The sequence below is a fragment of the Xenopus laevis genome, chromosome 1L, assembly GCF_017654675.1.
Source record: "Xenopus laevis strain J_2021 chromosome 1L, Xenopus_laevis_v10.1, whole genome shotgun sequence".
Lineage (NCBI taxonomy): Eukaryota > Metazoa > Chordata > Amphibia > Anura > Pipidae > Xenopus > Xenopus laevis.
The window spans coordinates 53,217,840-53,234,455 of record NC_054371.1 but is presented as its reverse complement, the minus strand read 5'-3'; the positions used below and the strand labels follow the sequence as shown (position 1 = coordinate 53,234,455).

The 16,616-nt window shown below is 39.8% G+C and overlaps 1 protein-coding gene across 4 annotated transcripts in view; it reads left to right on the top strand.

Annotated features, from left to right (window-relative positions):
• palld.L (palladin, cytoskeletal associated protein L homeolog) overlaps positions 1-16,616 on the top strand; it is a 214,722-nt gene that overhangs the window by 90,895 nt on the left and 107,211 nt on the right. For all 4 annotated transcript variants that reach the window (XM_018230932.2, XM_018230939.2, XM_041589224.1 and 1 more), the window contains 5 exons: positions 2,175-2,353; positions 2,875-2,941; positions 11,126-11,231; positions 11,748-11,825; positions 15,556-15,697. In XM_018230932.2, the coding sequence (XP_018086421.1) occupies positions 2,175-2,353; positions 2,875-2,941; positions 11,126-11,231; positions 11,748-11,825; positions 15,556-15,697 (572 nt within the window). The remainder of the gene's footprint in view (positions 1-2,174; positions 2,354-2,874; positions 2,942-11,125; positions 11,232-11,747; positions 11,826-15,555; positions 15,698-16,616) is intronic.

The window sequence follows — 16,616 nt, the reverse complement described above, 5'->3', positions numbered from 1 at the left end:
TAACTGGTCACTCCTAGTTCATTTGGGTGGAGAAACTGGTAAATATAAAGAACCAGAGAAATTCTACGATATTTTAAAGGAAGGGGAAACAAGTTTTTTTCAAATCTAGTACACTGTCTGAATCCCAAAATAATGACAGGGACATCTTAGACCTTAAGCCTAATTTAATAATTAAGTAATTTTTCAAAAAAAATATCCCCTGTCCTAATATTTTCATGGTGCGCTAATTAAAACCAGTCTTTGCAAATACATCTTACTTCTATGTGACTGATTCAATTATTTAGAGAAGTTTCAGTGTTGTTTTGTGGTAGAACAGAGAATTTTCAGCAGGGAAATATTTTGTGTGTAGTTTTCCTGATGAAAAAGAATCTCCATGGGGAAGATTTGCTAGTGATTAGGAGAAAGGTCAATAAAAGACGAGCATACAGTGAAACCTCAATTTTACATCCCCTGATTTTAAGTTTCCCCTCATTTTACATTGTTGTTTTGTGGTCCCACCTATATATTATGCATAATACATTTCCCAGATTTTACATTTTCCTGGAATTTACACCATTTTTTTTTCTGGTCCCCTGAAAAACGTAAAATGGGGGGTTCTACTGTATCTGTATTTAACATAGACAAAAATAGTTAGCACCAGCCCATATTGTATACAGTTATTTCCATGTCTATATTTAACCAGGAATCAAACCCTTATGCAAATGTAGGCATTACCTGGCATTCTGTAGTCACCATTGCATCTTTTGGTTGCAGAACACCGTAACACTGGTACTCGATCCACATCACTTCCACTCCAGGGGGGCAGCCCCACTGTTTGGGGACCATTTTTTTTAGTATAATAGATTCCAAATGTTGGTGATTTATGCATGCAGCTATCTGTAACTTATGATATTACATCTCCCTACACAAATGTTACTGCATGCCAAGCGAGGAATATATGGAAACTTAGATTTCCCCTGAAGCAAATAATCATAAAGCAAATATTGCAGACAGTAATCAAACCAGACAACAAACTTAATAGGCATTTAAAGGGGAGGGGTCCCCAGGCAATGCAGGGGGTCCGAGCCTCACGGGAAAAGCTTGTCAAACTTTCACTTTTCTGCTCTTATTGAACTACAACTCCCAGAACCCAAGAGTTTGCAGTTTGCAAATTCCTGTTTTGAACCATTTTCTGGGCAAACTCCAGCCTTACCTTGCCTTATCGGGTGGGTAAGATCAGGCTTGGCTAAAAGTAAAGAGGTTACACAAATACTACACACTATTCAGGTATTCAATAAAAAATAAGAAATGCCTTTATAGAACAACTCTGCTCTCCAGTCTCATTTACTTGTGTCTGTTTTTGCTGCCCTTGACCTTAACCTCTTCCCCCATTTTTCTCAAGTAGCTGATCACTTTGGGATTGTTTGCATTCATTTCCATCAGCAGCAGATATAAGCAGTTGCTATTGATGCTTATTTTTAGTGATGAATGAAATTTTTCACCAAGTTTTACAGCGAAAATTAAGCCCGTATACTCCAATGGGTGCATCCAAAAAAAATTTGTCACTCATAGACCAATGCGTTTGTGGCGAAATTTCGCCGTTTCACAAATTTTTGGTGAAGCTAAACGGGTCAAATTCGCCCATCACTACATTATAGTGTATATTTTTGATTCATACCACTTCATATAAACAAGGGATAATAATAATAATTTACAGTGCTTGTAAAATTCCATCTAAATAATGAGATATTTCAACTAAATTTACTATAAATAATGGCAGGGCTTAATGATCTTTACTCATTCATATTGTTCTTTACTTATGCAAAGAAATTGTAATTCTGTTGCATGAGAGCAGTGTAATATGATCCAGGTTTGATGCTAGAGTCTAGACTGAGCAGGCATAAATCTTCCCAGCCCATTACATATCCAAGACCTCATAAATCTGTCTTGTCCTATTCAGACACATCCTAGAGCAAGTTGTCCTGTCTGTAGTGTTTTACAAAGTACAAAGCATTTTAGACATATATTCATTTTTGTGACTATATATATTTGCATCATCACACGTGTGACTCACTGACAGTCTGTTCTTTTTACCCATTTGGTATTCAGACTGATACCTTCTCGCTCTCTCTGTATCTCTGCACCCTTCCCTCTCCTGAGCCGTTTAAATATCTAAGATGCTTTTATGTCTCCAGGTGGTTCTGTGAAGGAAAGGAGCTGAGTAACTCGCCCGACATTCATATCTCATCCAACAGCAACGGTCTCCACACTCTAGTCATCAGAGAGGCATTTGAAGAAGACACAGGACGATATACTTGTGTGGCGTCCAATACCCTAGGCTCTGACACATCGTCAGCAGAAATATTTGTTGAAGGTAAATATAAATCCTAATGAAAACATGAATCCATATAAGTGCCACTGACTCCAGTGATGGGGGCCAGCAGTGTTTTTTGGGTTAAACCTGGGACACTCTCCTGCCCAGGTAAACTTTTTTACTGGCTGTAATAGAGAAATAATGGAATATGCGTTGGGAAACTTGGGAAAAATATCTCTTTATACTAACAAACGGGCACAGTGGATGGGCACTGCACAATCCAAAAGTTATTGCTTAGAAAAATCCACTGATATTTCATTTTACCATGGAAGACAGTTTGGCAAACTCAACTCAAAAAATGGCCACACTTCAAATTTCAAACACAAATTCAAGTTTCAAAGATTCAACATTGTACCCAATGTATATATAAAGGATTGTTCCTAAAAGGGGTGGTGCTCGCCAGAAAATAATCAGAGTTTGGTGGATAAGGGCTGTTATGATTTCCCATGTATAAATATTGAGATGCCTTCAAAACATCTGGCAACTGGCATCTTATTCTTAATTTTCTGTTTTGATTCTAGGTGCCAGCTCATCAGACTCAGAAAGTGAAAGTTTTGCTTTTAAATCAAAACAAGGAGCAATGCCACAGTGAGTTATCATGTTTTATTCAGTGACATTTGCTGGGATTGGATTTGGGAGACGTTTGTTATTTACACATTTTGCTTTGTTAAATGTCCACTCTTTAGTAAACCCCCCTTTCTGTTTTTAAGTGTTCAGTCTCCCCTACAGTGCCCTTGATCACTTCCTAGCCACATTACCACCACTGGCTAAAAGTCCACAAGTCCCCTCACTTCCAGTGTGCAGGTTATTGGTCAGCAGGACTGAACTGGGATTCCTAATAGGCACTGGCATTCCTAGTACACAGAGGCTCAAACAGCCCCCACCAGCCCACGTAATAGTCACTTTTTATGGCATTTTACAGCAGCCCCTCTGGCATTTGCCAGAACCCACAGTCCACAGTCCAGGCCTGTTGGTCAGCGATTGCCACTAGGGAATTTGGCACCAGAAGTAATGTAGCCAAACATGGGAATCTGCCAACCCTTCTGTGCAGCTCTTTACTTGGGCAATAGGTATAGTTTTTTAGCCAGTGGGGTTGATGCAGTTGGTCAGGGGTCACTTCACAGGTACTCTAAAGCTGGCCATAGATGTTGAGATTTTTAAAAGATCAGATCCTCATCTCGAGACCACGATTTTCTCGGAACAATCGTACGAATTGACGATCAACTCAAAAGACCATTTGCCAGGAAAACAAAGGGGAGATGCCTGCTTGGCCCTGCAAACAAAGATAGATTGCACTGGGGCCGACAAAGATTTTTTGACCTGGCCGATCAATTTCCTGACAGATGTTGGCCGAAAAATCGTAAGATGTACGATCGTTCGAATCCCGCTAACCACACGATAATGTCGAAGGATTAGTCGGACTTCCCTAAAATCGGTCATTCTGCAAGAAGAATTGTCGCGTCTATGGGGAGCTTAAAGGAGAAGGAAAGGTTAAAACTAAGTAAGCCTTATCAGTAAGGTCCATCGAAATATACCAGTAAACCCCCAAAGTAGTGCTGCTCTGAGTCCCCTGTCAAAAGAAACACCACATTTCTTTCCTTCTATTGTGTACACATGGGCTTCTGTATCAGACTTCCTATTTTCAGCTTAAACCTCATTGCCCTGGGCAAGAGCATGCTCAGTTTGCTCCTCTTCCCCCCTCCCTCCCTTCTCTACTGTAATCTGAGCCCAGAGCAGGGAGAGACTCAGGCAGGAAGTGATGTCAAACCATGTTAATACTGCAGCTCCTATCCTAAACAAACAGAGATCTTCTAGAGCTTTTTACTCAGGTATGGTAAAACATTCTACAGAATAAATATAGCATTCTAGCTTGCACTATTGCAGCTAATCTATTGGCAATAAAATGCCTCTGTAGCTTTCCTTCTCCTTTAACAGTTACAAGATTGTAAAACTGTAGGAGGGTTTAGTGTTCCTTTAATAAGACACAAGAAAAATAAAAAAAATTAAAGTAGAGGTGCTTTTAAAAAAGGAGAGACATTGTTGTAGCTACGTGTCCTTCTAATATTGATGTTCTAACTAAAGTAAATATAACATTGCATCAAATCAGGTGTCTGCCTTCAGCCTGACACATTTGGAAACTTCAAGAACAAATGCTAAGCTGTTGCTTGCAAGAAATTAATCAACAAGTTGTCAGCTATGAATTTTTCTCCTTGGTGTTAGACTTTGTACAGAGCTGTGAACCAGTCAGGAGAAGGGCTTTTAGGTATATGATAAATGATGAGGTGACAAATAGTGGATAGTGCAGTAATGATCTGCAGTACTATACCATGTGGCCTGTTGCTTTTTAGTTTGAGAGAGAGAGAGTTTTGAATAGCTATATCAGTATTACAGCTAAATATATCCTGTTAACATTGTGGGTAAGATTTTTGACCAATCATTATAGAGTAAATCATTTCAATTTATCCATAACCATTGTTGCAGTTATTAGGCCAAATATGAAATCGGTATGATTTCAGGAAAGTGGAAATGAACCCAAGCAGTAACACATCTATAGTAAGTCTGTAATATAGGAGCATATAGGATATATGGGGAATCCTCTAGAAGTAATCGTAACAGTTCAATCAAGGAAGCTAACAATTACAAGGAGGATGATACTTTTGCAGGCAATGTGTCGGGACCTACAACAACATAAAATATGGTAAATGGCTATTAAAAATAATAGTTTTTTTCAATGCTATTAATAAGGGAGATAGCAATTATATGTCGGGTGATATTTTTTTTTACAGACATTAAGGGGGTTATTTATTAAAGGTCGAGTTATGTTGTCTCAAAAAATTTGAGCTTTTCAAGGCTAGTTTCACTTAAAAATTTGAATTTTTTTTGCAAGATGTATTATGCCCTGAAGCTGCTGAAAGCCTGAAAATACTTCAGCTAAAACCTGTCGAGGTCATGTAGAAGTCAATTGAAGAGGTCCCTTTTACCATTTGAAGAAGTTTTTTGCCTTCATGATTTTCAGGTTTTTTACGTTTGTTTTCAAGTTTTTTACATACAGGTTTTTTCATAAATAAGCAAACATTCTAGTTGTGAGCTTATTGGAGGTAGAAAAAAAACCTCACAGACCTGACTTTTGATATATAAACCCATAAATGGCACAGTAACTCCCAGCAGTCAACTTGCATGCCTGCTGTCTTGGTTGCCATTTAATAGTGTGGTCTGTCGCTCTAAGTAGCTGCAGGCTAGGCTATTATTACAGACAGGCAGAGCAGGCTAGCAGTGCACTACAAGGGTCTGCTGGCCATCCCACTTCAGACTCGCTTCTGCTGCCCTATGGACATGCGTGGCAAAAATTCCCTCATCCTGCCACCCACAATTACACCTTTGATAGTTACGCCACTAAGGCTCACATAACACAAGTTGTGGGATACAGATGAAGAGATGACTTAATTGGCAAGGATGTTTAAGGTATAGTTTGCACTGAAGCCCATGTGCTTCTGGTTTTACAATTAACTATAATACTTTATAAAAATGAAACTATTTATATATAGTCATATATTTATATGTAAGACTATTTCTAGGAGCCTGAAAAAACAAATCTTGTATTTATTTCTCTCGCAAAGGGGTGCCGCATGTTTACTAGAAACATATTGGGGCTCATTTATCAACACTGAACAAATTTGCCCTTGGGCAGTTACCTATAACAACCAATCAGCGATTAGCTTTTTAAAGCCAGCTGCAAGTAGAAAAATGAATGCAGCAATTTGATTGGTTGCCAAGGTTTACTGCCCATGGGCAAATTTGCCTGGTGTTGATAGATAACCACTGGCTCTAAAACACTTGATTATGTAGTACTATGGAAAAAATTTTGTCCTGATCCTGTAACTGCAATTGCAGTAAAATTATTGGAAACAACCATTTGATTGTGGGAAAGCACTGCACATGTGATTGCCTGTGTGTACCTGCCTCCTCCTGCCAACCTAGCTATCCTCTCTGAAATACTGGCCAAACTTAGCAATTGGGACCCAGCCCCGCTGCTACTAATGAGAGACCTCAACCTGGCTCTGTCCCCGGCCCTAGATAGACATGTCCCCATAGTCACTACCTCAAGCCCTCTTGTGGATTGGTGTAAAACCTATAATCTTATAGACCCTTGGAGATATAAATTCCCCAGTCAAAGAACATGCTTCTGCTACTGCATCCCACAAGGCTGCCTCTAGAATAGACATGGTGCTAGTATCTAAACCCCTTCTAGCAGAGGTGCCTGAATCCAGATACCTTCTGAGTGGTATATCAGACCACGCCCCTTTAATGATTAGCCTGAGCTCCCAAAGAGACACTTGCTCCCCACAATGGAGATTACATCCTAAGTGGCTCCAAGTCACAGAAGTTCGAGAGCAAATGATAAATGACCTAGCTCAATTCTGGCCATTGAATGAGGGCTCGGCACCCACACCTATAATCTGGGAGACTTCTAAGGCCTTTCTGAGAGGCACCTGTATGTCAGCGGTAACCACCTATAGGAAGAAACTCAATCAAAAAACCATACAGCTAGAGGGAGAAATTGCACTTGCAGAAGGGGAGTTTGCCAGGACCCCCTCAGCACATACTTTTCAACAGGTATCTCAGGCCCACAGAAGCCTTCAACTACACTGGGTTGACAAAACTAAAAAGAAACTACTCCACTCAAACCACCTGTGTCACGACCGGCACCCAATACCAGAACAAGTGCCAAGCACCCTGGTTTCGGCTCGGCTTCACCAGTAAGGTGACCACCGTTGGGCTTGGTGAGGAGCCCTCAGCTTACTTGGGTGCCACCTGGACTTAACAAGAGGTGCAAGGCGAGATGTTCTGGCTGGCAAAGGGGCACGGCTGTTAGCAGAGTCTTTTGGGCCGAAGGTCACGGTACAAATGGAGCATGCAAGAGAATCGTCAGACAGACTGGGTCGAGGCAGGCAGATAAAGAAGAATCGTCAGGCAAGCAAGGGTCAAACCGGGTTGTCAATCAAGGGGTTAAGCAGGAAGAGTTGTCGTAGGCAGGCAAGGGTCAGGATACATAATGCAGAATAGTCAGGAACAGGCTGGGTCAAACACGGGTAATCAAACAGACAAGATACGGAACAGATCGGATGCACAAGGCTCAGGAAACCACTAGAAACAAGTTCTATCACATTCACTGGCTGGGGGTCAGAATGGGCCTTAAATACATGAAATTTTCGCACCTTTAAGAGGCGCACAGGCTCGCCACGCGCGCCCTAGAAATCAAGATGGCGCTGGATCCGGCGCCAAGGAACCACGTGGCGGGCGTCCCCGCCGATGGTGCGGCGGGCGACCCCGACGCACAGGTAATATTATTAAAACCTGTTATTTGAGAAAACAATCAAGGGGGGAAGCTACTGGCGTTCCTCTTAAGGGAGACCACCGCCTCAACCCCACACACAAATACGCTCCCCATGGGAGATTTATATGATAATCCCAAGAGCATTAACGACACATTTGTCCAATACTACCAAACTTTACCGATCTACACAAAATGAATATACTACAGATCCAAGGGAATACCTTAAAAACATCCCCTTAGAAAGCTTGTCATTACAGGATAGGCAAATCCTTGAGGAACCATTGTCAGTAACTGAAATTAAGGATGCAATATCCCTATTCCCCACTGGGAAAACACCAGGTCTGGATGGCATCCCAATGGAATGGTACAAATTCAACGCAGTTTCCCTGGCTCCTAGACTGCTCCAACTATATGAGACGGCCTTAGAATCAAGAACTTTACCACCATCCCTAATAGTTCTAAGAACTAAGAAGGTGGGAGACCCGGCAGAATGTGCTGACTACCGGCCCATCTCGCTTCTTTCCAGTGATGTTAAGATTCTGGCAAAGGTCCTAGCCAATCAACTTACTAAGGTAATATTGTCAGTGATCCATCCCGATCAATCGGGTTTTATGTCAGGTCGGGCAACTGACATTAAGATATGCAGACTATACACCAATTTGGATTTAGCCCGGCTCGGGGGCTATCCTGGTGCAGTGGTCTCCCTGGACATAAGAAAGGCATTTGACTCAGTAGAATGGAGATACTTGTGGGAGTTGATGACAGCTTTGGGATTTGGGCCTAAATTTAAAAAATGGGTTCATCTACTTTATACCAGCCCAATAGCGAGAATTCGCACTAACAAATTGGTGTTGGGACCCTTCGCCCTATGGAGGGGAACGAGACAAGGGTGCCCCTTCTCCCCTTATCTATTTGCACTGGCCATTGAACCACTAGCAGTAGCGATCCGAACAAGCACACAAATCAAGGGCTTGCGCTTTGGGGAAGTAGAGGAGCGTATATCCTTATATGCAGATGATGCATTGGTGTATTTTGCGGACCATGGGCAATCCATTACGGAACTGCTACAAGTAAACTGGCAAAAGTCCACATTTATGGCACTAAATAAGCCAGTACAATGCCCAACTATACCCAACATACCCTTACGACAGGTAGGAATGTTTAAATATTTGGGAGTATGGGTCAGTCAAGATCCACGCAAAGAGAGTTGAATATAGACCCAACCCATACGACAATTAAGCACAAACTTCACACACTGGGCAGGCCTCCCACTCAATCTATTGGGTCGTATTAATCTTAAAAAGATGGTAGTACTGCCCAAACTACTATATTTATTGCATAATTCCCCTACCCCTCTCCCTGCCAATATGTTCGCTAAACTAGACTCCCTGACTTGCCCCTTTATATGGGCCAATAAGCAACCGCGCATAAGTCTCAAGACCCTAACGGCCCCAAAAAACAGAGGTGGGCTATCAATGCCACACTTCTACCTGTATTACTTAGCCACACAGTTAGTCTATGTAGCGTGGTGGTTTTCCTCCCCAGCCGAAAATGCAGCCTTTCCCATAACAGCAGAGGCAGCTGGTTCGATTGAATTGCTTGCTAATGTTCCCCTATGGGGGACTACTCAAAGGGGATGCCCCCCCTCTGCCCTAAGCATGTTATCAGGGATATGGGCAAAAGCCCTCAAGTATGGAAAGGAAGCACAAAAAATTATTTCCCCCTTCACACCTATATGGTGCAACCCTCACATGGGACAGTTTATGCCCGTTCCAGACCCAGCACTGTGGGCAAAGTATAAAATCAAATATATGGGACAACTATATGAAAACCAAAATTTTAAGTCCTATGAAACTTTAGCATCCGAATACAACTTCCCTAGAACAATGTGGTTCAGATACCTCCAACTCAGACATGCAGCAAATAGCCAGTTTCCTATTCATCCGGGGGTCTCTCTCTCAGTCCTTGAGGAAGGGCTCAGGGCACCTGTCCGGAAAGGGTTAACCTCCCGGATCTACTCAATAAGCAGAGGGGTAATCCCTTTGCCCAAAGTTATACTAAATGGGCATCTGATATACCACAGTTAAACCTAGAAGAATGGGAGGACGCTACTCATTCCTACTTACCCACTGTAATTAGTAGCAATGATACTTTAACACAGTACCATACAATACACAGAACTTACCTCACACCAGTGAGGCTGCATTCTATGGGCCTCATGGCAAATAACCTATGTTTCAAATGTGGAGCCAGCCCAGGCACGTTCATGCATACTTTACGGTCCTGTCCACTAATTGATAAATTTTGGGCAAAAGTAACGACATTCATAGGACAAATGCTGGACTTGCCTAATGTGGGATCACCAGAAGCATGTCTCCTGGGACTGGTGGAAAATATAGTGCCCGATAAGTATAGATGCTTCCTGCGTCCCTGTATTTCTATGCTAGGAAAATGATTCTTCTGTCATGGAAGCTGCCCAAACTGCCTACCTTGAAAAGATGGAAATCCTTGATAAATGAGGCCTTACCACTTTATAAACTGACCTATTTGAGCCGAGGCTGCCCAGACAAACTTGACAAAGTCTGGGGCCGGTGGGCAGATACACTGGACTCAGCTACAGCACAAGACAGCAGATAAATAACCCCTAAGATAGGGGCGGTTGAGTATAATGAATAACCTCCATGGCCTAACCCCCTCCCTCTCTATTTGTAGTGTGTTTGTTATTAGTAAAGAGAATATTAAAAAAAAAAAGTTTGTCCATTCACATGTACCCTGGGTTGCCGGGGAAAATGTACAAAAGATGGTTCTAACACATTTATGAAGAAGAAATGTTTTGTTATACTCATCGACAAATAGAGCTTCCAACACAGTAAATAAATAAGCATTAAACTATGTTCTGTATAGTGTTACAGGGGCACTGGAATCAAGTTGTTAAAAATGTGAATAATATTCAGCAATGATGATCAGATGATTATAATTTTTGATGGATTTTTGCAAAATAAAAGTGCCTTTTTAAAGGACTGTCTACATAATCAGGGACTGAATGGTACTTGACTTTATAACAAACAGATGTCTTGGTGTTTGTTTTGCTGTTTCTTTAATCATCTAAAACATTTTCTGGCCATCCCATGTATTTTACAGTTTAAAGGAGCATTAACGTAAATACATGTTCCCATGTGATTTCTGTAACTATCACACGTATACTTGAATAAACATATCCATATACAGTAAATAGAGATTTTTGTTGTGTTCACGTCATCCTGGGTAACCTGCCCACCATCTGTTTTTGAACAATAAGCCCCAGCATCTTTAGCCAACTGTTGATTTGCAATGATTACACCTTCAAATTAGTCTGAGCAGTTATTCACTTGAACAAATACAAAAAAAGAACTGAATAAACCGGAAGAAATGTTGTTGTCATTTTTTTTTCCCTCTAGGGCACAGAAGAAAACATCTTCAGTTTCCTTGACAATAGGCCCATCTTCCCCAAAATGTGGAATAACAACTGCAGTAATGCAGCCAATTTCCATACCTGTTCAGCAGGTAAGTTGACTAAAAATTAAAGTGGATTTCTCAGAGTACTTAAACTATCAGGTATCAGGTATTCAAAGCAATTATCTTAATGGAATATCCTTTTCTTAGACAGTGTTTGTTCACTATCATCACATGAAGTGCAGGGTTTGTATTGTGTAAAATGTTTTCTTGTCACACCGACACATAGTTCACTTGTGGGACAAACACATGGGGGGTAATATCTGTTTCAAAGTTTAGTGTTCTTTGATAGTAAATATCTAATTGTTTCTTGGGATCACTTTTTCTACAGCAAATATCATTTTTATAAACACATTACCCCCATAGTTGCCTACTTTATTCAGGAACACATTGACAGGGCCAGAAGTAGGGTAGGTAGACAAGACTTCTGCCACGAGAGCTTGGTCTCTGGGGTGGGGCTTCTGGATAGAGGTGAAAGGGGTAGGGTAAATGTAAGTGGTGAAATTACTGAAATAAAGTTAATCTCATAATCCCCTGACGCAGTTAACAGTTGACATTTATTGACAGGTCCGAAGTCCTACATCCTACCTATACCGCCAAGACAGATCCAAGACACCCACTTTTTGTGCCCCGGCATTTACAAAGGTTTGTAATACTGTTTATTTGCTTGTACAGTACTCTACAGTTGAATTGTACACACCACTGGAAGCAAATCACACAGTACGAAGGAGGGCATTGCCATTGTCTTCCAGTCAAAGTAAAGCAAGGAAATGAGACCTTCAGGAAATTACAGCTTTTTTTTACCCAGTACAGACAGTATAGCTAAAATTATACAGAATGCTCAGGACCTGGCATTTTACAAATGAGAAATATACAGTAATTAAGGCACGGTGCCTTTAAAGCATGCCTTAAAGATTAAAACATGGAATTATCCTTGATTACTTAGCATTAACTAGATGCTACATCTTATTATCCCAGGGAAAAAAAAGAAATCAGTCAAAAATAAAGAATTGTTTGTCTTAACCAAACACTACAAGAAACAGCAGTGCCCTATTCTGGAGCTTTTTGGATTATATATTTATGAAAACTACATCTCTTTTCTATGCTGATGCACAAGAATTTGAATTCATATTACACACACATGCCTTTGTCTGAAATATTTCAGAGATACAACATATATTTAAGCAAGCATTTATATGCAAAATACCCCATTCTTTATAAACAGGATATTTCCGCTGTTTATTTTCCCTTAAACAGAAAACTTTTAAATATGCATGCACGACATTCCTACTCTGCATATTTCCGTAAGTATTTAGAAAGTTGTACATCGTTTTTAACATGGGAAAAGTACATTCTTTTAGATTGAAAAAAGTTGGAAGGTGGCTAGTTTGCAAGAGTGAAATATAAATGCAAGAACATGCCCTTTACTGCTCATACAGAGAGCATTTCAGTTCAGGGCCTGGCTGTGTTCTGCACCTCACACTGGATGAAAAAATCAAGAGCAAGGTGAAGAGTGCAGTGTTGGGTTGCAGGCCGTCTGCTGCTCTCTAACTTAATGGCACGCAAGGTGGGAGATGGGTAGGGTACAGAAAAGGGAACATCTAAATGCCTCCATCCACCCTTTATGAATACAGTGCTGCCAGACCCATTCATGGCACCAGAAAGACTCAATACTGGCAGGTATACTGCTATAATGTGAGCGCTGTGGTGTTCTCCAGCCCTCCAGAGTCTAGCACAGCAACAAAACAATCCAAATAAAATGAGCAAATTTGTTGCAGTGTCTGATGTTTTTAAGCTTAAATAAAGCATGTTATTATTTGCACCAAAAGAGGTTAATTGTGAATCATCCCGAATACTTAGATGTTGTAATAAATATAAGTAAGGTTGGAGAGTACCCTATATGTTATGGATCTGGGACAGCTTGCCATGTAATAGCAGACAGGAATCATTAATTCAGCATGCTGTCTGTCGTTCCTGCACATATCTGAAAATATTGCCCATTGTGTATCCTGGATATGTTTATCTAACAGAGACATAAACTGTATGAAAAACCTGTATGGGAAAAAGAGAGCAGACTGTTTAACTCAATTATTATCACTGAAGAAACTCATTCAGGAAATATTAAGACAATCATTGTTGATACGGGCCAGCTGTTCTGTCCAGCACTGCATAGTGCAGAAATAAGCTTGGCAAACAAATCTGTGTGTCTGGTTTTAAGGCAGTGGCTGATTATTTGGAGATGAGGACCTAAAAATAACTAGTTACTATTCTTTACACAACAGCATATTCATAGGCATAAAATTGTAAATTGAATCAGTGGCTACCTTGCCAAAAAGTATCTGGATGTCCCTAAATACTGGAATTAGCTACAGTTAGGCCCATAAATCTTTGGACAGAGACAACTTTTTGTTAATTTTGGTTCTGTACATTACCACAATGAATTTTAAATAAAACAACTCAGAAGCAGTTCAACTGCAGACTTTCAGCTTTAATTCAGTGGGATGAACAAAAAGATTGCACAACAATGTGAGGAACTAAAGCCATTTTTAATGTACAGAACCAAAATTAGAAAAAAAAAGTTGCCTCTGTCCAAAGATTCCTGGGTCTAACTATATTTAAGCCACATCCATCATTGCCTACACAGGCGCCACTAAATCATAGCATGTACTAGAAAGCCTTTCCTCAATATTAAGAGGGTAAAGGCTGTTTTTACAGAGAAAAAAAGGAGAAACTATTACTACCCTTGTTTGTGGAATGACATGTTGGATAGACAGGTGCCTGCGTACTTTTGGCCATATATTATGTATATCCATAGGGGCATCGTAGGTGGCACATGATGCTTTATGATTCTTTGCATATTTGTTTCTCAGCAGAGACCTAGAGACAGAGAGAAATAGGAATATGAGTCCATGTAAAACTCTGCTTTTCCTTATTTTAGCCTTTACTTTTCCACAAGAAGTGGAAGCTGCAACAACAGGGAGGGGCAAGCAAATCTAATTTGTAGGGTATATTGGAGATTGCTATTCTATCCATTCAGTTATAAAGTCATTCGTTTCTTATTATGCAGAGCATAAACTCAAAGTTCCATCTTCTCTGTGTATATAAATCAACATTCCTTTGTTAAAAAAAATATTTAAATTAGTTGTTTTCCATTTTTGTTGGAATCTCTATAGGCAAATACTCATTCACTGAGTATTTAAAAGCAAAGTAAGGGTAGATGCCCAGTTTTATGTGTTTTTAGGCAGTTTACAGCCTTCTCATTTGTTTATTTTGTGATTTGCCAAAATATGCACATTATAATGAGCAATTACTTACATTTTCAATTGTGAAGAGCTTAAGAATTAATACTTGCATTGCCTGGTTCCAATTACAGTTTTCATGCTTAATAAGATTTAAAAAGTCCCTCACTGGAAAACAAAGTGAGATTATTCTTTTTTTTAAGTTTGCTTCTTCTAACTGAAGCCCAATGTCCTATTAAGGCAAACATTTGAGTAATGTCCTATTTAGTAAACTTTTCAACAGGACTTAAGGTAATAAAATTCATATTCTTATTCACATGTAGGAGCTGCAAAACCTGACAGCGTCAGATGGGCAGGTTATGGTTCAGGTTGAGGCATCGTAGGTGGCACATGATGCTTTATGGTTCTTTGCTTATTTGTTTCTCAGCAGAGACCTAGAGACAGAGAGAAATATGAATACGAGTCCATGCAAAGCTCTGCTTTTCCTTATTTTAGCCTTTACTTTTCCACAAGAAGTGGAAGCTGCAACAACAGGGAGGGCAAGCAAATCTAATTTGTAGGGTATATTGGAGATTGCTAGTCTATCCATTCAGTTATAAAGTCATTCGTTTCTCATTAGCCCATCAGCCATTTACATGCAGAGCATAAACTCAAAATTCCATCCCCTCTGTGTATATAAATTAACATTCCTTTGTGGAAAAAAATATTTAAATTAGTTGTTTTCCATTTTTGTTGGAATCTCTGTAGGCAAATACTCATTCACTGAGTATTTAAAAGCAAAGTAAGGGTAGATGCCCAGTTTTATGTGTTTTTAGGCAGTTTACAGCCTTCTCATTTGTTCATTTATGATTTGCCAAAATATGCACATTATAATGAGTAATTACTTACATTTTCAATTGTGAAGAGCTTAAGAATTAATACTTGCATTGCCTGGTTTCAATTACAGTTTTCATGCTTAATAAGATTTAAAAAGTCCCACACTGGAAAACAAAGTGAGATTATTATTTTTTTTTAAGTTTGCTTCTTCTAACTGAAGCCCAATGTCCCGTTAAGGCAAACATTTGAGTAATGTCCTATTTAGTAAACTTTTCAACAGCACTTAAGATAATAAAATTAATATTTTTATTCACATGCAGGAGCTGCAAAACCTGACAGCGTCGGATGGGCAGGTTGTGGTTCTGGAATGCAGAGTGAAGGGCACACCCCCTGTAAAGGTCAAATGGTTCAGACAAGGAATTGAGATACAGGATTCACCTGACTTTAGAATACTACAGAAAAGTAAGACCAGCATACACTCATTGCAAAGCATCTGCACTACTGCACTTATTAGGTTAACTGACAACAAAACTTTTAGTATTCTTGCGAAAGGTACATTGTCACTTAATGTTGATAAAAAAACACTGAATTAACTCATCCACGGCAATCCCATTAATTCCAGGAAATGATCAATACACTAGACAAGATTAAGTTATTTCTCCCTTAAAAGTGATCATTATTGAAGGAAGCGATGTCCCATAATATAGAGTGTCTCTTACTGGTCACATCTGTGGCCGGAATAAAGCCTATGCATGTGTTAAAATTTTGTATTTTCCGTGTTCATATATGACCCAAATGGATATCAGCCTTACAATTACAAAATACTCAAGAGTTATGGCCTAAAATATGGAAGTCTATATATAAAGTGTCTCCAAATGTCATTTAAAGACACAGCCCACAGAGTTTTATATAGATGGTAAATTACTCCTCAAATGAAACACGCCATGGTCCCTTTGACCTCTCCTTTGTGCTTCAGAGGATGCAGTGACATAGGCACTTATTTAGATACATAGTGGCTATGCCCTATTGTCAAGAACTTTTGGATATAAGTATTGAAAAAATATTTAAAGTTTCAATTGATCCCTCACCTGAAGCAGCTTTAGTGTGACTTCCTTGCCATCTGAAATATTGGCTGCTGCTCGATGGGTGATCGCTCTCAATTGGCTTACAACCACATTATCACTTTCTAAGTCCATCAGAGACTCCATTATATACAAAATATGTATCTAATGGCTTGGTTGGAAGACACTTTAGACTCTTACCATGATATGTGGTCTCAATGGGACACATACAAGAAAGATCAACAGATACCTACAGATTAAGTTGACTCAATGGTGAAATTTGGTAAATCTTTTTGTGCAGTCCTATACAAGTACTAATG